General features: G+C 31.0%; 2 protein-coding genes across 2 annotated transcripts; one reads left to right on the plus strand and one right to left on the minus strand.

Annotated features, from left to right (window-relative positions):
* The first annotated feature begins 206 nt into the window (after positions 1-206).
* On the plus strand, positions 207-11,164 carry LOC129887773 (linoleate 13S-lipoxygenase 2-1, chloroplastic-like). Its single transcript, XM_055962994.1, has 10 exons — positions 207-639; positions 3,367-3,635; positions 4,974-5,211; positions 5,965-6,282; positions 6,512-6,597; positions 6,802-6,912; positions 7,523-7,824; positions 8,391-8,657; positions 9,607-9,947; positions 10,603-11,164. The coding sequence occupies exons 1-10, from the start codon at positions 291-293 to the stop codon at positions 11,019-11,021; spliced, it is 2,700 nt and encodes an 899-aa protein (XP_055818969.1). The 5' UTR covers positions 207-290; the 3' UTR covers positions 11,022-11,164.
* A 1,573-nt stretch (positions 11,165-12,737) lies between these two features.
* LOC129887775 (linoleate 13S-lipoxygenase 2-1, chloroplastic) lies at positions 12,738-21,744 on the minus strand. Its single transcript, XM_055962995.1, has 10 exons — positions 21,362-21,744; positions 19,300-19,568; positions 18,396-18,633; positions 17,399-17,722; positions 16,710-16,795; positions 16,333-16,443; positions 15,413-15,717; positions 14,701-14,967; positions 13,615-13,955; positions 12,738-13,228 (listed from the first exon to the last, which is right to left on the minus strand). Exons 1-10 carry the CDS (start codon positions 21,699-21,701, stop codon positions 12,810-12,812), a joined length of 2,700 nt encoding a protein of 899 aa, XP_055818970.1. The 5' UTR covers positions 21,702-21,744; the 3' UTR covers positions 12,738-12,809.
* Between the last annotated feature and the right edge of the window lie 612 nt (positions 21,745-22,356).

Below are 22,356 nucleotides of genomic sequence, written 5' to 3' on the forward strand. Positions count from 1 at the left end.
CTTTGGAACAACTTCAGACTTATTATTTCTTTGGAAAACATATATCTTCTTTGGAAAATTTAACCACTTTGGGAACAAATTTAGACGTTCGTGATTAGAGTTGAAAATTCAAGTTTGACTTCAAATATTTTCGAAATTTAAGTTTGACTTCAGACATTTTCGTACGAAGTGTAACCTTATAATAAAAATCATACATCAAAGTTCCCTAAGCAAAACTCCATCATCTATATAAAGAGAAAAGAGACCATAATACAAACCAAACCATATATCAAAGAAAAAATTTTAAAAAAATGTTGAAGCCTCAACTTCAACAATCATCACAATCCACAAAAAACCTAATTCCATATTGGAATACTAAATCATTATTCTTAGCCTCATTTCCCATAAATATTTTAGTAAATAAAAACCTCAGACTAAAAAGAAAGAAGAATTTTAGCACCAAGGTTGTGCTAAGTTCTACTGAAAAATCCACCTATGTGCAAAGTTCTAATGAAAAATCAATAAGTGTTAAAGCAGTGGTGACTGTTCAAAGAACAATTGGAGGAACTAATTTAAGTTTATCAAGAGGACTTGATGATATTGGTGATTTATTTGGTAGATCACTACTTTTGTGTATTGTTGCTGCTGAGCTTGATCCTAGTAAGTATTCATTCACTCATAAATTTATATTTCTTTCGTAAATAAAAGTGTGTTTTCTTTCTATTTAAGTTTTTATGTGTTGGTCGAAGCTAAGATTGTGCTGGTGAAACGAGAAATTTCATTAAGAGTGTTCAAAGTGTATATATGTACATATACTTCTTCCATGCTAATTTATGTGACATAGTTAAAATTTCGAGAGTCAATTATATTTTTATTTGACCGGAATTTCTTATGTGTCTTTTAGGTATTTTAAGTTGCTATAAATTATTATGATTTATATTATTTTTTATGTACGTAGTTTTTCAAATAAATATTTTTTTATTTCAAAAAAACTTAAAGCTATGGATTCAAGATCGAAGTTTAAATATTTGAATACCTAAATTTCAATAGTGGCATAGAAATTGGAACAAAAAAAATATAAATTAATCTCTGACTTATATATATGTGTAATATATTTGCTATAATAGTATAAGCATAGCAGAATGCTTTCACGCCTCGTTGTTCTATCTTTAAAATCGATACCTTCAGTGGCGGATTCAGAATTTTCATTCAGGGGTTCGAAAGATAATAATATAAATGTGTGAACTAGAGTGCAAATACAAACATCAAAGGAAAAAAAAATCAGTTATTCTAATAGTTTATTTTAAAGTAGTAGTTGTACACCAACAAATAATTCAATTTTAAAAAATTAGGCAGCCTGTATACTCAGCAAGAATCTAACCTGCAAATTGAGAATATTATTTGCAGCCCAAGTTAGGGAGTCTAGTACCAACAAGCTATCTCTCCTCTTTAATTTAGGGCAGCCCGGTGCACTTAAGCTCCCGGTATGCGCAGGATCCGGGGAAGGGCCCGACCACAAGGGTCTATGTATACTTTGTAATTTTTTGCCGAGCATCCATGTAGATCTGCTCCTGAATACCATAGGAGTTGAATGAAATGAGTGGAAGGAACATAGCTTAATTTTGGAAAGATATAGTCGTTTCACTCGGTCGCTATTTTTTTTATTTTTCGTAGTGAGTTTTAAGTTAAATTCTTTGAAACATAAAAATATGTCATTTATTTGAAACTTACTAATATATAGAGAGACATTTTTTTTCTCAAAGAGTTGTTCGAATATAAAACAAATAATATTACTATAAATTTGTATGTAAATTTATTTGATCGGACATAAAGTTCAAGAAAGGAAAAAAAGAAAATTTTTGAACTTGTGAAACATTAATTCTACGATACTTGTACAACATTAATTCAAAATTAAATTATTTGCAAAAAAAAATAACATACTTTTGTAATTTTTTTTTAAAAAAGAATTATCCTCCTATCTACTTCAAATAAGTACATTTGATAAGACTACGTGTGGATGCCATTTCATTTGCAATTTTTTTCTATCGCATTTACTGAGAAGTAAATTAATTGTAATTTTTTTGATAAGTATTTGTCAAACAAGTTCTCTAGAATGATATCGTTTGTCAGGATATTTTCTTACTGCTATAGCGATATGTTATTATAAAGGGTATATAATATAACCGGACATGGAAAAATAACATACTTTTGTAATTTTTTTTTTAAAAAGAATTATCCTCCTGTCTACTTCAAATAAGTACATTTGATAAGACTACGTGTGGATGCCATTTCATTTGCAAATTTTTTTCTATCGCATTTACTGAGAAGTAAATTAATTGTAATTTTTTTATAAGTATTTGTCAAACAAGTTCTCTAGAATGACATCGTTTGTCCGGATATTTTCTTATTGCTATAGCGATGTGTTACTATAAAGGGTATATAATATAACAAGACATGGAAAATCTATCCCACAATAAATTCAATTATTTTCGTAAAATATTTTTATATATATAGAGGTCAGAGTGTGCTAGGGGTTATAGGTAAATTAATTAAGGAGTTTTATTATCATTCTTCTTTTTGAAATTTTTGGCGAGCTTAATTGAACTGGCTAAACAGGTTATTTAATTTATACTTTCTCCGTTTATTTTTATTTATTTATTTTGGACTTTGACTTTTTTAAGAAATAATAATTAATACACCATAACAAAAATAATTTTTAACAGTAATAACTATATACATTAACAAATAATGCTAAAACCTTTATGTTAATTGTTATTAGATTCAATGTCCTATAGATTTTAGGGACATTTAAAAAGAGTGTTAATGCCTCAAAAAATATATATTTAGTGACAATTAAACTATTATTGTTAATTCATTATCGCTAAAGATCATTTTTGGTATAATGATATGAGTATTTTACTACAATATATACTCATATTTAATTGTTGTATAGCCTTAGGTCTTTGAGAAATAAGTAATTAATTTTGAAAAAAATATGTTTTTCTCTTGATATACTAAAAGTAACAAATAAAAGTAAAAATATATTATTAGTATAGTGGATAAGTAAAAATAAATAGAGAAAATAGTTTGTTTTCCCATCCAAGATTTTAGAAATTAAAACTACTTTTGATTAGAGTCAGATATAGCCTTGAAGCATTGTATTCACGTAAATTTAATAATTTTTATTCAAACCTTATATATATATTAAAAAATTCATTATATATCTATAAATATCAAACTATGAATTTATTAAAGTAGCTATAGAAATCCATCAAATTCAAAATATTGAATCTTCCAATGCTAATTTCCCCCTTTGATACTTACCAAATTTTATTTAATTTCCATTCTTTGAATATTATATTAATTATTTTTGTTCCTCATTTAAAGAGACTGGAATTGAGAAGCCAATCATTGAGGGATTTGCACGTCGTGGACTAGATGTGAATGGTGACAGACAATATGTGGTTGATTTTGTAATACCTGAAGACTTTGGGGACGTTGGTGCAATTTTAATAGAAAATCAGCACCACAAACAAATGTATGTGAAGAATATAGTAATTGACGGTTTTGTCCATGGCAAAATTGATATTACATGCAACTCTTGGGTTCATTCCAAATTTGATAATCCTGATAAGAGAATTTTCTTCACCAATAAGGTTTGCAAAAATTCCCTCTCCTCCATTTTATTCATGCTTTGATAATTTGGAAAACTTTATTTATTAGACAGGATAACTTGTTGATTTTCACAATGGAAAGAAATACGATATTATTATTGAACATTTTTTTTTGGATTATATACACTGACATTATATTTCGATCATAATTGGAGCTAAAGAAAACTTGATTTATTAAATAGGATATTTTTGTCCAGAATATAAGAAGTAACTGATTGATTTTTATCCAGTACGAAAATACCTTGATTTATTAAATAAGATATCTTCATCCAGAATATAAGAAATAACTGATTGATTTTTATCCAGTACGAAAACACGATGTTATTATTGAGGAATTGATTTGAATATTATACATTGACATTATATCTCTAATAATAATTGAAGCTAAAAAACTTGATTTATTTATATAGAAGTTCTTTGTTCAGAATATAAAAAGTAACTAGTTGATTTTGACCTAGAATGAAAATACATTTTACGTACTATTGAAGAAATTGTTTGGATGGTATACACTGACATTATATTTCTGATCGGAACTAAAAAACACTCGACTTATTAGACATAATTATTTCGTTCAAAATATTAAAAAGTAACTGGTTGTCTAAAATTGACAATTAAAACAAGTTACTATATACTTTTATCTTAAATTATATATAGTAACTTTTAAAAAATAGTTATTTTAAATTATCAGTCATTTATTTTAAACCATTTTTATTTATTGAACACTAAAGTAAATACTGGGCCACATATACGTCCACTAATTTCTGGGACAAAAAAGTACTACTTTTGTTTGATATTCATGTTTCACTTATAAGACAAAAAATGTCGCAAAAAAAATGGAGTTGTAGTTCTATAAAATTTACAATTATTTATTATTATAGTACTAAACATAGGACTATGCTTTATTGTGTACCTTATACCAATGGGTCCTTTATTATTATTAGTATTATTATGATTTTATTATTATACATAGCAACATGTCTAACGTTAAATTTAGGAATATAAAGGAGATACTGACACTTCAATGACTAATAGGAGTATAGGATCCATACGAAGAAAGAGACAAGATATACAAATTATTTCGCGAATTTAACCCATTCAAATTCAATCCACTCGTTCCTTTGACATCTCTAGATAATAGTGAAATTTGAACTTAGCACTTCTGTTTGTTTTGATACCATGTAGAATTGTGCAAACATATTCTCTTAAAAACACTTAAACAATTAGAGATTTTTTATTTACTTAATTATATGGTCAATGGTGTATAATTAATTAGTCAAATTAATAGGTTTAATACTCTTTTTTTTTCTTTTCTTATGACAGTCATATTTACCAACTCAAACTCCAAGTGGAATAAAGAGGTTAAGAGAGGAAGAACTTGTGACATTAAGAGGTGATGGAATTGGAGAAAGAAAAATATTTGAGAGGATTTATGATTATGATGTTTATAATGATATTGGTGATCCTGATGGAAATGGTGATGGTAAAAGGCCAGTACTTGGTGGAAAAGAATTACTATATCCTAGAAGGTGTAGAACTGGTAGACCAAGAAGTGAAAAAGGTAAATACTTCAAAAGCATAAAATATTTCATTGGAGTATTTTTTTTTTTAAAATTGTTTATACATCGACAGTGTAAGAAATATATGTACATAATTCGAACATGACAATTGCTTGATGGACTTGATTAAAAAAATAAAATGTGTCCTTGCTATTAGTTATATCTTTTAGGTATAATGGTAAGCAAGTGATCAGATTCGCTAACAAATAGTCTAGTATCAGAATCAAAGTCATGGGTTCAATTCCCATGAATGGCATGTTGCATGTGACAATTATTGAGAGGGGGATTATTGGGTAACACAAACATATCTTATCTAAGGCGAGATCAAGATGATAGATCGTGGATGACCCGAGTCAGAGTCATTATTATCGAACTCAAACATGGCGCTTGTACAAGTAAATGGATTTGTTTAAGAAATAAAAGCTACACTCTTTCTGTAGGTTATAGTTTTTAACATGATGGTAAACCTTTGACTCTAACATAACTAATAACTTTATACCTTATTTTCAAGATTACCACATCCCACTTTATACAAAATGTTAAATATCTTTTGAATGATCAAAGAATATAATTGTTTTTACAATATCATAAATGGTTAGAGCTGTAGAAAAAAATCTTGCAGAAATACAGGATAAGACTGCGTAGAATAGACTTTTGTAGTCCGACTTTTTTTCGAACGTCCGCACGTAGCGGAAACTTAATGCATCAGACAAATTTTTTTTTGTAATTAAAATCTTTTTTTTGCATGCATGCAGATCCATTATCCGAATCAAAGAGTGACTTTACATACGTACCAAGAGATGAAGCATTTTCAGAAGTGAAGAACTTATCATTCTCCGGCAACACCTTTTACGCCGTCCTACACGCCGTCGTGCCCACGTTACGATCGATCATCACCGATCCCAACCTCGGGTTTCCCCATTTTCCATCCATCGACTCGCTTTACAACGTCGAAATCGATCTTCCGCCACTTAAAATAAATAGCCTTTTGGCTATTATACGAAGGCTCATTAGGGCTATTTCTAATACTAGAAATGATGTCTTGCTTTTTGGAACTCCTGAAATGCTTGAAAGTAAGTACTCAAAACCTACAAAGTATATGTTGTTCGGACTCTACTAAATATCGACAGATAATGCGTGTCAAATACCTATACAGATGTGGTGGTAACATTGTTGAGAATTGCGATTTATATAGCATTAGAAATTTATATGTTGTTCGGGTTCATCAAAAATGCCATCACAAACATTGTTGGTATGTTTGAATATTTTTTATAATTATTTTTTAATTTATATTTATGGCAGGGGACAAGTTTTCTTGGTTTAGAGATGTGGAATTTGCTCGTCAAACCTTAGCTGGTTTGAATCCATATAGTATACGATTGGTTAAGGTATGTTGTTCCGATAAAAAAAAATATATCCATCGATTGTTTACATCAAACCATATAGTATAAACTTGGATACCACATGTTAATGCCTTAATTTTTCATTTTAATAAGGCCGTTTTATTGGTTGAAATATTTTGAGCTAGAATATAGTTTATTGCTTCATAATTAATATAATTTTATTCATTGTTAATCTGTTGCTAAATACAGGAATGGCCATTGAAGAGCAAGTTAGACCCTGAGGTGTATGGACCTCCTGAATCAGCAATTACAAAAGAGCTAATTGATCTAGAAATTGGAGGATTTATGACTGTTGAAGAGGTATATATGAACACATCATTTTTGTTATTATTTTTTGCAATTGCAAGAAAAATACATTTATTTTGGTTTTGTTTGTGGATAGACGAGAAGATTCAGAAGTCTTCTTTACTCTTTTTAAATTTTGTGCCACGTCAAAACATGACAAATAAATTGAAATGGAGGAGTATCATTTGGTGTCCATCAGACATAAATTAGTTTTGACTATGAGACATGATTTCAACTCATCTCAATATAGTGAACATGTTCAATTTGCCACAAGTTAAGCCTCATAGACAAAAGTTGTATGTGTTGCTCAAGTGTTCACAAGTCAATACAACTGAAAATCTCGTTCAATAGGCAACACACTACATTATATATCTTCATTGTCTTTAACTTCTTGAAATGTACCAAACTCTTGCATCATAGCGAAAACTAACTAATGCACACATTACAACTAGAACTTATTCATGATGGACAATAACAAATGTCATTTTTTTTAAAAAAAGATTTTGTTAAGGGGGTCAAAAATTCAAGATCGCCCACCTGAAATTTCTTGATTTATACATGATCTATAAAGTATTCCTTCTGATAATATTAATTCTTGAGTTACACATATAACCAATGCATGCAGGCCGTTCAACAAAAGAAGTTGTTCATCCTAGATTATCATGATTTGCTATTGCCATTTGTGAACAAAGTGAATGCACTCAAAGGGAGAGTACTTTATGGATCAAGAACTTTGTTCTTCTTGACACCTAATGGCACATTGAGACCTTTGGCCATTGAGCTAACTAGTCCACCAGTAGATGATAAGCCTCAATGGAAGCAAGTTTATTGTCCAACTTGGTATGCCACTGGTGCTTGGTTATGGAGGATAGCTAAAGCTCATGTTCTTGCTCATGACTCTGGCTATCACCAACTAGTTAGTCACTGGTAAGTGATGATGATACATGCACTTTGCTAATGAGTTTTGAGTTATATACATTGTCAGCCTATGTTGCTCTGACTTTTCTAAAATCATGATGTCGTATTTGTGTCGGATCCTCCAAAAAATACATTATTTTTGGAGGATCTGACATGCATTTGTCGGCATTATTTAAGAGTCCGAGCAACAAGGTAGTTAGTTATGTTGTATAAGATTTTTTTCAATAGGCATAATATATGAATAGACATACAAACTTGGTCTCTGCAGTTGGCAATACTTCAACTTTGAGAGTACACATCTCTAGACACCTCAACTTGGTGTTAACTGGCAACTAAACACTCCTAACTCGTTCCTAGTGTGTCTCGTGAACATCCGACACGGACGTGACACATAAAATTTGGAGGTGTCTAGATAATTGTTTTATAAGTTGGAGTGTTCAATTGACACATTGGAGACGAGCTGAGGTGTCTAGTTATGTCATACTCAAAGTTGGAGTCATTACTTGCAATATCTTTTTTATACTATCAAGTCACCTGAAAAATTATGCCTCATTTTTTTCTCAAAAATTTTGCAGGCTAAGAACTCATTGTTGTACAGAGCCATACATTATAGCAACAAATAGGCAACTAAGTGCAATGCATCCAATATACAGATTATTGTTTCCTCATTTCAGATATACAATGGAGATAAATGCTACAGCTAGAGAAGCACTTATTAATGCCAATGGTGTTATTGAGAGTTCATTTTCCCTTGGCAAGTATTCAATGGAGTTGAGTTCTTTTGCCTATGATCTTGAATGGAGATTTGATAGACAAGCACTCCCTCAGGACCTTATTAGCAGGTAATAATTTACTTATCTTCTATTTTTTTTGTTTCTCATTTGGTGTTCGATATCTGTTTTGGTATCCGACTAATTTGAATTTGTATCAGAAAATTCTACTTTAGGAGTAAAACGCTCCCAATCAAAGGTAACTCGATTCACAGAGGTTAAACTAGAGACCTATGGTTAAAAATAAATAGATATTTACTTACTGGTCTACCACAATAACCTTTGGTGGTCACTCATCTTCTCTTTTTTTTCCCTGTTTTTTCACCCGATGTCCGGATTCGCTTGCTTTAGGTTCTAAATAATTCAAATTTTCGTCGGAAAATCTCATTTTAGGGTAAAACGGTCCCGACCAATGTGACTCTATCACAGGGAATGAACTCAAAATCTTTTGTTAATGATAGAGGGGTGCTTACCACCCACTGTGATCTTTGGTGGTCATTTATCTTTTATTTTTTTGATTTTTCATCCAGTATCTGGTACCCACTTTGGATCCAACGAGTCCAACTTCGTAGCAGGAGTTCCATTTCGGAGGCTAAGCACTCCCAACCAAAGGCGACTCCATTGACATGGGTCGAACTAGAGACCTTTGATTAAAAATAGAGGAATACGTACTAATTGAGTTTAAATTATATGCACTAGATAGTATAAAAATATTTACACAATCAAGTCAGCTATGAAATATTTACAGGTAAATCTCCATAATTAAACTGAACTGCTTACCTAGTAAAAATGGTAACTAACCTACTATCACACAACACACATCCATATTAACACACATGTCTGAATCAAGACATGTTGTTTTGTACATTGGTACGATACATCAGGGGTAGATTCAATATCTACTATATATACAAAAATTATAATTTTAGACTTTATATATACAGGGTAACTTTTCGGCGAGATGGACTTGGACCTTGTTCCCCTGCTTCCATTGATATGTTATTTTGTGCAAAATTTACAGGGGATTGGCAGAGGAAGATCCAAATGCACCATATGGATTGAAACTAGCAATAGAAGATTACCCTTTTGCTAATGATGGTTTAGTACTTTGGGACATACTTAAACAATGGGTAACAAATTATGTCAACCATTATTATCCACAAACAAATCTCATTAAATCTGATAAAGAACTCCAAGCTTGGTGGACAGAGATAAAAAATGTTGGCCATGGTGACAAGAAAGATGAGCCATGGTGGCCAGAGTTAAAAACCCCAAATGACCTAATTGGTATTATTACAACAATAATTTGGGTAGCTTCTGCCCACCATGCAGCAGTAAACTTTGGCCAATACAGCTATGCAGGTATTCTCCTTAGCCTCTTTGCATTAGTTTTCCATATTAGTAAAAGTTGTTTTTTAGGTTGTCAACTATGTTGTTTAGATTCTTTAAAATATCGATGAGTGCATGTCGGAAATTTCAAAAATAATAATTTTTTGGAGAATCAAACATGGATGTGACAATTTTTTTGGTGAGTTCGAGCAACATAGGTTGTCCGTGCATGTAAGTTAAATGAACGATAAGTCTTGCAGCAATGGTAAAATTGTCACGAGTTTGTGTGAAATTAGTTATTGATGTTTGCTTTAGAGTATGCTTCATATATTATACCCAAATTAGGGTGGGTCATACAGGGGCAGACCTATAGAGGGTCAAGAGGGTTCATATGAACCCACTTCGTCAAAAAGTAACACTATATATATATATATATATATATATATATATATGTATATTTGATCAGTTTTTGAAAGTTTATAAGTATATATTAAATTTTGACTCCACTTAAACAAGTATAATGTTAGCCCAGTAGTGAAGTGGGTTCAAACTTTTCCAAGGGTCCCGAGTTCGAAACTGAGACCTTTGTGGAGTAGAGAAATTGTATCGATAGACGACTAGTTACACTAGATATACATATATGTTCTACTCAATTCTTGAAATATTAACTATTCTATTGAATATGTAGGCTACTTTCCAAATAGGCCAACAATTGCTAGGTCAAAAATGCCAACTGAGGATCCAACAGATGAAGAATGGGAGAGTTTCTTGAATAAACCTGAGGAGGCACTACTAAAATGTTTCCCTTCACAAATTCAGGCAACAACAGTAATGGCAGTTTTGGATGTTTTATCAAACCATTCTCCAGATGAAGAGTATGTTGGTGAAAATATTGAACCTTTTTGGGCTGAGGACCCCGTAATTAGCGCAGCGTTCGAGGTATTTTCGGGGAAATTGAAGGAGCTTGAAGGAATTATTGATGCTAGAAATGCTGATTGTAATTTGAAGAATAGAAATGGAGCTGGAGTTATGCCTTATGAATTATTGAAACCATTTTCTGGACCTGGAATTACTGGAAAAGGTGTACCTTATAGCATATCCATTTGATTTTTAATTAATGTTTGTCAAAAGACAAGTGAACTTTGTAACAAGATGCAATGAAAGAAGTATATATAATGCAAGACAAATGATGTAACGATACTAGTCCGACTGTTAAGGTATTGTTCGATTTTGGCTTAGTCCTGTACAAATTTTCTCCTTGAGTTTTAACCAGAAAGGCGCCTCAACAGTTCATTCTGAATTCATTCTTATAAGATCTCTAATTTTCTTCTCCCATTCCGATGTGAGATTCGCCTAAAGTATAATGTGGACCCCTTTATCAGAGGCTTGTCCTTTGTCATGGTCGTCACAAATGTGCTCCTCTGGTTTTGCAAATGCCCATTGTACAATAGTTCTAACCACCATGACTAAAAAATGATACCTAGAGAATAACACTCATAACTTCTATAGGATGAACGCCATTTTTTTTAGCATTTAGGGGTTATGAAATAGGAATTCATAATTTTTCTTAATTTATTTTGAAGGTTAGTCAATGAATTTTTTGGTGATATGATTTTCAGATACTTTTTTTCAAAATCTTTACTAAACCCTCCATAGCGAACTGTATAGCTGCACCATGATCCACGTTAATTTTTTAAGCATTTAGGGGCCACTCAACAGGAATTAAGCGATTTTCTCAATTTTTCGTGTGTGTTAATCAATGAATTTTTTGGTGATATAGTTTTTGAGAACTTTTATTTTCAAAACCTTTACAAGATCCTCGGTAATGAAGTGGGGAACAATACATATAGACTCACCATGATTGATGCCATTTTTTTAGCATTTAGGGGCTAGTTAACAAGAATTAGACGATTTTTTTCCAGTTTTTAGTATGTGTTAGTCAATAAATTTTTTGGTCATATGATTTTCGGGCACTTTTTTTTTGAAAACCTTTACAGGACCCTCTGTGATGACCTAGGGGAACAATACGTATAGTCCCACCATGAACCACACCATTTTTTAGCATTTAGAGGTCACTCAACAGAAATTAGAAGATTTTCTTAATTTTTCGTGTATGTTAGACAATAATTTTTTTGGTGATATGAATTTTGGGCACTTTTTTTCTAAAACTTTTATAAAACTCTCTGAAATGACATGAGAAAATAGTACATAAAGCATCAGTTTTTTATGGTTATACATATTTAATTCTTCCTCGGATATTAAATACGAAATAGCACACACCCAGTACTAATATTTTGAAGTTAAACTCCTTCTTAAAATTCAAGTGTGATTTACTCCCATTGAGTGAGTTCAAGATTTTGCAAATTTGAGGTACCACTATTTGGCTGAAGTGAATCGTTTTATCCTGAGAGAATATATTACATAACCTTAGATACTTGAGGGGAATAACCTTAAGAACACACTGTGAATTCAGTGGACTTGATTCTAATTCTATCTTCATCCCTTTCTTGTTGATTTATTTATTTTCGGAAATAGTTTTTGAATACAGATATTGTTTGGTTTATAATCCAGGAAATAACAATCTATTCTGATCGAATATTTAACATCAAAACTTTCACCTTTTTTGCGAGTTTCACACCTCAACTATCCATCATTTTACTTACCTACCTAAATTATCACTTTTTCGCGAGTTCCATATCTCAACTATTACTCCCTTTATATCAAAACATACTACGATGCTGAGATGACTTACACACGCCGATTGTCGATTAGAAACTAATATTGTTTCAATGAGCATTTGCAAAAGAAAAAAGAGCAAGCACATATGGGGTAGCATCATTTTTATTTCACATGAAACTTTATTGCAAAATTCATGTCTTTGACACACACACAAAATCAAATGGAAATGCTATAAGGTACACCTTTTCCAGTAACCCCAGGTTCAGAATATGGTTTCAATAATTCATAAGGCACAACTCCAGCTCCATTTCTATTATTCAACTTATGATCAGCATTTCTAGCATCAATAATCCCTTCAAGCTCCTTCAATTTCCCCGAAAATACCTCGAACGCCGCATTAATTACGGGGTCCTCAGCCCAGTAAGGTTCAATTTTTTCACCAAGATATTCTTCATCTGGTGAATGGTTTGATAAGACATCCAAAATTGCCATTACTTTTGTTGCTTGAATTTGTGAAGGGAAACATTTTAGTAGTGCCTCCTCAGGTTTATTCATGAAACACTCCCATTCTTCATCTGTTGGATCCTCCGTTGGCATTTTTGACCTAGCAACTGTTGGCCTATTTGGAAAGTAGCCTACATATTCAATAGAATAGTTAATATTTCAAGAATTGAGTAGAACATATATGTATGATGAGAGCCGATAGGCTATCGAACACAACCTATCTACCTAGTTCACACAAACAAAGTAAGGGTAAGGTCTGTATACAGTGGCGGAACAAAAAGTTTTACTAAAGGGTGTCAGTAGTCACAATATAAAAAAAAAAAGTATAGTCGCGTAGAAAATATAAGGAGAGTCAACATATAGTATACATACATAAAACTAAACTTTTGACCTAGCTAAACCATGTAATTTTTCACTCCACCATTGTCTCCAGACTCCACTTGTGAAATCATATGGATATTTTATTTTGGCCAAATTGAAAAATTGAAGTAAAGCAAAAAAAAGGTAAGGTGTGTACCTGCATAGCTATATTGGCCAAAGTTAACAGCTGCATGGTGGCCAGAAGTTACCCAAATTATTGTTGTAATAATACCAATTAAGTCATCTCGGGTTTTTAGCTCTGGCCACCATGGCTCATCTTTCTTGTCACCATGACCAACATTTTTGATCTCTGACCACCAAGCTAGGATTTCTTTATCAGATTCAATTAGATTTGGTTGTGGATAATAATGGTTGACATAATCTGTTACCCATTGTTTAAGTATGTCCCAAAGTACTAAACCATCATTAGCAAAAGGGTAATCTTCTATTCTTAGTTTCAATCCATGTGGTGCATTTGGATCTTCCTCTGCCAATCCCCTGTAAATTTTGCACAAAATAACATGTTAGTAGAAGTAGCTAGGGGCTCGTCCGAGTTCTTTTCATCGAAAAATCGTTCTGTATATATAAGGTCAAAATAATTTTTTTATATATATATAGTAAATGTTGAATTTCCTCTTTGTGACGTACCATTGTACTAAACAACATGTCTTGATTTAGAAAATCAAGGTTGTCTTAAAAGTAATATTATATCATTCTTATGGTTTTTGATAATTAAAAACAATATTTAAAAAGATTTACTTCTAAATACCATTGATACGATCGTATAAATATTATTTCCCCTATGAGTATTGCATCAATCCTAAACTCAAACATAAAACTTAGCAAAGGATTAGTGACCATCAACTTTAGTGGTGGAAGGGTAAATATCCCTTCATCTTTAATCAGACGTCTCAAGAAATGGAGTTGCCTTTAGTTGGGAGCGTTGTAGCCTCAAAATGGGATTTTTCAATGCAAATTTGAATTAATATGACCCCAAAGCGAGCAACAACAACAAAAACACAAGAACGGTGATCACCAAAAATTATGATAGAGTGGTAAGCACCTTTCTATCTTTTACCAAAGGTCTAGAGTTTGACCCTTGTACGAATTGAGTCGCTTTTGTTTGGAAGCGTTTCACCCCTAATGTTGGACTTTCTGACGCGAATTCTAATTAGTCAAGTCCCAAAACAGATACTAGACACCAAATCGAAAACAGAAAAATAGAAGATTAGTGAATTATTACCTGCTAATAAGGTTTTGTGGGAGTGCCTCTTGGTCAAATCTCCATTCAAGACCATAGGCAACAGAACTTAACTCAATTGCATACTTGCCTGGGAAAAATGAACTCTCAATAATACCATTGGCATTAATAAGTGCTTCTCTAGCTAAGGCATTTATCTCCATTGTGTATCTAAAATGAGGATGCAACAATCTATATATTGGATGCATTGCACTTAGTTGCCTATTTGTTGCAATAATGTATGGCTCTGTACAACAATGAGTTCTTAGCCTGCAAAATATTAGTTAAGAAAAAATATTAGCCATAAAATTTTCAAAATCAACATTACTAAGATATGGAGTAATGTAAGGAATCAGCTACCAAAGAGTTCAAGTTATATGCCTCGTCATTATATAGAATTTATATATCATCATTTAAGTCACTTTTTACTTGTTATAAGAGATAACTTGTCTTATTCTAAAGCAGAGGCGGAGCCACATTGTGGCTAGGGGGTTCATCCGAACTTCCAAAAAATTATACTATTTAGATATAGTTAAAATAATTTTTTATGTATAAATAGTCGATGTCGAACCCCCTTGGGCTAGTTCGTGTGTCTACTTTTTCAGATTTTGAACCCCCTTATTGAAAATCCTGACTCCGCCACTGTTCTAAAGATAAATTTGACGTCTTATGAAGACTTATTTGTAAATATCTTTTAGGCGACCTGATAACTTACCAGTGACTAACTAGTTGGTGATAGCCAGAGTCATGAGAAAGAACATGAGCTTTAGCCAATTTCCATAGCCAAGCACCAGTGGCATTCCAATCACTTGGGGCATAAACTTGCTTCCATTGAGGCTTATCATATACTGGTGGCCTAGTTAGCTCAATGGCCAAAGGTTTCAATGTACCTTGAGGTGTCAAGAAGAATAGAGATCTTGATCCATAAAGTACTTTTCCTTTGAGTTCATTCACTTTATTTACATATGGCAACAACAAATCATGGTAATCTAGGATGAACAACTTCTTCTTTTCAATTGCCTGCGCGCATTGATCATGTATATATAACTCAAGAATTAAAATCAAGACTTTATATAGATCATGTATAATCCAAGAAATTGCAGAAAAAGGATACCATAAGTGGCGATCTTGAATTTTTGACCACCCCATTACGAGAATCTTTAGAAAAATGGCATTATATTGCCCATCAGGAATAAGTTCTAGTTATAATGTGTGCATAAATTTAGCTGTCTATGAGGCAAGAGTTACGGCCATTTATGTTGTCGCCTGTTGTATTGACTTGTGAATAATTGAGCTAACATATGTAATTCTTCTACCTATAGGTGGAAGTACTTATGGCAAGTTGAACAGATTCACTATATTGCAATATCTCGAACTCTTGACTCATGGCAAAATAAGTTTAAGTCCAATGAGCGACAAAGGTTAATTTTTTGAAACATTTATTGAGAGGGGTCAAAAGTTTAATTAAGACCACCCCTTATGGAGGTCATTCTTGCAAATAAAGGTCATTTAAAAAGTGACCTCAAGAAAGGCCATTTGCCCAAATAAAAATGATTAAACTATTGGCCTGAACAAATCAAAAAATAAATAATTTTCTCGTAATTGAAAATAAATAAATAATGTGTTTTTATATACCTCTTCAACAGTCATATATCTCCCAATTTCTTTGTCAATTAACTCTTTTGTAATTGCTGATTCAGGTGGTCCATACACTTCAGGGTCTAGCTTGCTCTTCAATGGCCATTCCTGTATTTAGCAACGGATTAGCGACGAATAAAATTATATTAGTTACGAAGAAATTAAGCGACGGATAACTAACGATGAAGTTCATAGCTAATTTGTAACATACCTTTTATTAAATATAAACCATACCAATTAATTTTCAGATGATATAAACTATAAGGTGAAAAAATGAAAATGAAAATTAAGGAAATAACATAAAGTGACCAAGCGTATATTATATGATTGATGTAAACACTCGATACAAATAAGTATTTATCGGAATAACATACCGTAACCAATTTTATACTGTATGGGTTGAGACCAGCTAAGGTTTGACGAGCAAATTCCACATCTCTAAACCAAGAAAATTTGTCCCCTACAATAAATTTTAAAAAAACAAATAATATTAAATTTTATAAGAAATTTTCAAAAATGTTGTCACATTCATGTCTAGCTAATTATCATAATATTATGCATTTTTGAAAAATCCGAATGACAACATTTTTGAAGAATCCAATCAACGTATTGATTTCTATTAATTTTTTTTTTCAAAATTGCTTCACGATATCACATGAAAATATATATTGATCCAACTATACAAGAAGAAAAATGCAAAACCATTTTTAGAGGATCAAAACATATATATGTTTCTAGTGCTACATGGAATTCTCAGCAATGTTCCTCAGATATATCTTAAACTTCGTATTCAGTCAAAAAACATTACATAAATTGAGACGGAGGAAATATACATTTTCGAAGAATTCAAACCAGTACAACTATATTTTTGAAGGATTTGATCAATATATAGGTTTCTAGTACAATTTAGATTTCTTTTTTTTTATTATTATTCTTTAAAAGTTCTAGATGAATGATACTAAATGAAAATAAATGTTGATCCAACTTTTTTTCTAAAAAATATGCACCTATTAACATTTTAAAAAAAATCGAACATATGTAATTAAGGTTTTTGGGTACTTACTTTCAAGCAATTGAGGGGTCTCAAAGAGCAACACATCTTTTTGAGTATCAGAAATAGCCTTAATAAGCCTTGGTACGACCTCAAAAAGACCATTTTTTTTATTGCTAAGTTCCGGCAGATCGACACCGACATTGAAAAGCGAGTCGATGGCTGGAAAATGCGGAAACCCGAGGTCGGGATCGGAGACGACCGATTCCAACGCCGGCACGACGGCGTGTAGGACGGAGTAAATGGTGTTGCCAGAGAATGTTAAGCTCTTCACTTCTGAAAATGCTTCATCTCTTGGTACGTACACAAAGTTACTCCTTGATTCAGATAATGGATCTACATACATGCACAAAAATTAAAAAAATTACAAAATTCAATTCGAGTTTAACTTCTATGCACTAATAGTATAAAACCTTTTTTTTTACATTATTTTATCATGTTACTATTTATTACTACGACATGTTAAATTAAAAAGTAGTATAAAAAGCAGAAATTGATTTTGTCATTCATAACAGTTATGTATTTGAATAGAAGTGAGAGAATTTTTTTTTGATAAATTAATTGTTATGCATTAAGTAATTGGTGTATTTGATATACTAAAACTATATACTATTATTTTTGTTTATCTAAAATGTATATTTTAATGGGCAGCTATTTATGTCAATCTCTCATTCCAAAAACTCCAAGGCTAAATTGTTTTCTTTAGGTCAAAGCAATAAGTTAAAACAATAAAAGCTTTTGTCAAACATAAGGTGCTCATAAATTAGGGTTAATCAATTTATGACTTTCTACTGATTTTGACTTATAGGCAGTACTTGTGGTGTGCGTTTCCCAAAATATGTAGATTAATTATAAATTTATTTTTCTATATACAGTCATTTGATATTTGAAATTTATTAACTCTACTAATCAAGATTCACATCGTCACATAAGGTACATTTATAATGGTGAAGGGAGGAGGTTATTCATTTTTCGAAAACTCAAACTCGAGATAGAAATAATAATGTACCTTTTTTGCTTCTTGGTCTACCAGTTCTACACCTTCTAGGATAAGGTAATTCTTTTCCACCAAGTACTGGTCTTTTAGCATCATCATTACTATCAGGTTCTCCAAGATCATTATAAACATCATAATCATAAATCCTCTCAAATACTTTTCTTTGTCCAACTCCATCACCTCTTAATGTCACAAGTTCTGTCTCTCTTAACCTCTTTACTCCACTTGGGGTTTGAGATGGCAAATATGACTGCATCCATAATGTACGTTAACGATATAATTAAGTAAATTAAAAAAATTAATAGCTTAAACATTTTTAAGAAACGGTAGCATACTTCGACATAGTATTACAGTAGCCAGATGTTATGAGTTCAAATCTCACTATTGTATACCTAAGAGTGTCAAAGGAGCAAGTTAAGCTGAATTTGAATGAGTTGGGAAGGGGCGCGAGGGGGGGGGGGGGGGGGCGACATTAATTAACCTGTCCAAAGGTGATTTGAATTGAAATGAATTGAGTATCTTTCTTGTAATTTTTTTAATAACCAAACAAAAACTGATAAAACTATTTTTCTTTACTATGACTACAACTCCACATTGACAGTAAAGTAGGTCATGTTTTCATGAGTAAATTTTATAAATATTTTTATGAGCTAATTTCAAAATTCTTACTTTCACCGTCTATCAAAAATATTTTTCACGTGTCAATATCATTCTAATTCTTCTTCTTTTTTCAAAAATTATATATCACTAGATTGTAATTTTCGAAAAATCCAACGTTAGATAATAGGACCACAAGCCCCACCTTTTTAGTACTTGTGTTTTTCTGTCCTAATAAGTAAGTGATATTTATTTTTTCAAAAATTAGACCACAATATATATATGTATAAAATAGAGGAGAAAGAATTTTTTTGCAAACCTTATTTGTGAAGAAAATCCTTTTATCAGGATTGTCGAATTTGGAATGAATCCAAGAGTTGCATGTAATATGAACTTTACCATGGGCAAAACCGTCAATTACTATATTCTTCACAAACATTTCCTTGTGGTGCTCATTTTCTACTAAAATTGCACCAACCTCCCCAAAGTTATCAGGAACTACAAATTCAGCCTCATAATGTGTGTCACCATCCACATCTCGTCCACGATGTGCAAATGTCCTAATGCTTGGCTTCTCAATTCCAGTCTCTTTAAATAATAATAAAAATAGAGAACAAAAATAATTAATAATACTAAAATTTAAATTATTACAATTAAATGAAACATTAAAGAAAGAAATTTAATAATATTTCTCTCTTTTTTCTCTTCCTACAATTAAAAGATTGAATTTTCCGTTCTATGCCAACTTATAATGAAAAATTATACAAAATTTATAAAACTATTTTTAAAAAAATCAATATATTGTGTATATATAATTGTAAAAATAGTGTATAATTTAAATTTTTAGTTCGATTTTTCTATGGTTTGTTTTAAAGAAAACCACATTAAATCAAATATTACCAATTTTTAAAAGTTTAAAACTTAACCCAATCCAAAAATATATATAAGAATTCATTTAATTGGTTTCTTATCACTACTAAAAATAGAAGTTTTTCTCATTTCGATCAATGAGAATTTGTGTCATAAAACAAGATTTTTCCACCTATTTTCACCGGATAAGCTTATAAAAAAAACACATGGTGAAAAATAAATTCTCATTGAAATATTGAAAATAGTGATCACGAAACATTTTTTTTCCTCATGATTTCAATTAAAATATTAGTGAAAATAACCACTGAATTTTTTTGATAAAAAACTTAACAGAAAAATAGTGATTTTTCAAGTAGCAAGTACTCTCAATCACATGTATTGTTTAAGTTATTGACTTTAAAACTTTGTATTGTTTTCAATTTTCAAAAAAACTGACCATCAAAGTAAAATTTGCTTCAGTTGACACGTTACATTATTATTATTATTATTAGTTTTTCTTTTTGGCAAATATATTTATTGAGGTTTGATTAAATTTAAATTTATACACTGCCTAACTTATTTCTATATGTACATAAATTCCACTTCTAATAGAATTTTTTTGCTTCTCAATATAGTTCGAATTCAAAATTTCTAATTAAAAATATAATAATTTCTAATCATACCACGTTTGTGACAAGGCATAATTGGTACTTAGATTGAAGTAGACAGAAGGATCCCTTTTTATCATTATTTTCTGTCCATGTGATGTGACTATTTTAATAGGCTTAATACATCGATAGTTATTTAAATTTATTAGTAAATTTTATTATGATTTTACAAATTTCTAACATTAGAAAATTAACTGCATGTGTGGTGTTTTTTAATTACATACACGGTAAATTTAGAACTCATAACTTCATATACGCAATGAAGTTAATAATGAGAATATTAAAAGTTGAAATTATTTATGTAATCCGCCTCCTAGGTTCAAAATCCTTGATTTTGCGTTCGAAAAATCACTAAAATTTTAAGAAGTTTCAAGTTTTGAAATCATAATTTCAAAAATTACGAGTTCAATTATAAGAACTTTAAAATTTAGACGATCCTCATTCCCCACATGAGAGCAATAACATTTTTGAAGAATCGGAGCAACATAAAATACTACTCATGCTAGTTAAATAAAAGTCATGAATGCTGAATTTCACAAATACACAATAAATTTATTATGAGAATTTTGAAAGTTGAAACCATCAAAGTGTAAACGTTGATTCCACCTCTAACTCATTGGCACAACCACATAGAGCGAAGAATGACCAGTTTAACATCCTTCATTGAAAAATATAGCGAATATATTATGGTTTATGTAAGTCAGAGATTACTTTATATAATAAAATTTGAACACTCTTGACGAAATTTTCCATTTTACCACTGTATGTGCTGGCTCCTATTAGCACACAAAAAAAATAAAAATAAAGAGAGAACACACTTTTATTTACGGAGAAAATTAATATGAGTGAATGAAATATACTTACTATGATCAAGCTCAGCAGCAACAATCCACAAAAGTAGTGATTTACCAAGTAAATCACCAATATCATCAAGTCCTCTTGATAAACTTAAATTAACTTGTTTTTGGACAGTCACCACAGCTTTAACACCTGTGGATTTTTCAGTAGAACTAAGCACAGCCTTAGTCCTATTTGCAGCATTATAATTATAATGAACCCTATAATTATTCTTTTTTTTTAGTGTAAGGTTTTTATTTAAAATATTTATGGGAAAAGAGGCTAAGAATAATGGATTAGCATTCCAATATGGAATTAGGGTTTTTGTGGATTGTGATGATTGTTGAAGTTGAGGCTTCAACAACATTTTTTTTAATTGTGTTTGATATGTGGGTTGGTTTGCATTTTGGTCTCTATGGAGTTCTCTTTATATAGATGATGAAGTTTTGCTTAGGAACCTGGGTATGTTTTTTTTCCTCTTGATAATGTTTTGGGAACGTAAACTTTATCATTGATATTATCAGATGCTGAATCAAAATTTGAAGTTTATGAGTTCTGAATTTTATATCGAATTAATCGTTAATTTTAATTACTGAATTTTACAATATATATATATATATATATATATATATATATATATATATAATAGATTTTTCTAATGTAAATACAAGATCTAATCAAATGGATTTACAATGTCGCACAATATTGTTTACAGATTCGACGGAATTAATAACTTTGGCTCAAATTTCTATTTGTGATTAAAAAAAATATTAAATATATAAATAAAAGAAAAACATTATCAACAACTTGTGACACTCGAAATTAATTAAGTTCAATGCACCAATCATAAATCGACAGATACAAAAACTTATAATTTCAAAATTTTAGCCCTCCTTGAACTATTAAATAAGTACAATGACTGATTAAAGGTGTGGAATTACATGTTGAAATGATGATGTGATAGAATATTAGTGGCAAACAAATGAGTTGTGGTGGAAGCTGATTGGATTAGATTGAATTTG

This window comes from Solanum dulcamara, chromosome 4 (genome assembly GCF_947179165.1).
Source record: "Solanum dulcamara chromosome 4, daSolDulc1.2, whole genome shotgun sequence".
Lineage (NCBI taxonomy): Eukaryota > Viridiplantae > Streptophyta > Magnoliopsida > Solanales > Solanaceae > Solanum > Solanum dulcamara.

Coding starts and splice junctions, on each gene's coding strand:
- LOC129887773 (XM_055962994.1), top strand. CDS start 291: ATGTTGAAGCCTCAACTTCAACAATCATCACAATCCACAAAAAACCTA. Junction 6,913..7,522: donor GATTTATGACTGTTGAAGAG/GTATATATGAAC, acceptor CAATGCATGCAG/GCCGTTCAACAAAAGAAGTT. Junction 7,825..8,390: donor CACCAACTAGTTAGTCACTG/GTAAGTGATGAT, acceptor AAAATTTTGCAG/GCTAAGAACTCATTGTTGTA.
- LOC129887775 (XM_055962995.1), bottom strand. CDS start 21,701: ATGTTGTTGAAGCCTCAACTTCAACAATCATCACAATCCACAAAAACC. Junction 19,569..21,361: donor TGCTGCTGAGCTTGATCATA/GTAAGTATATTT, acceptor TATTATTTAAAG/AGACTGGAATTGAGAAGCCA. Junction 15,718..16,332: donor GATATATGACTGTTGAAGAG/GTATATAAAAAC, acceptor CAATGCGCGCAG/GCAATTGAAAAGAAGAAGTT.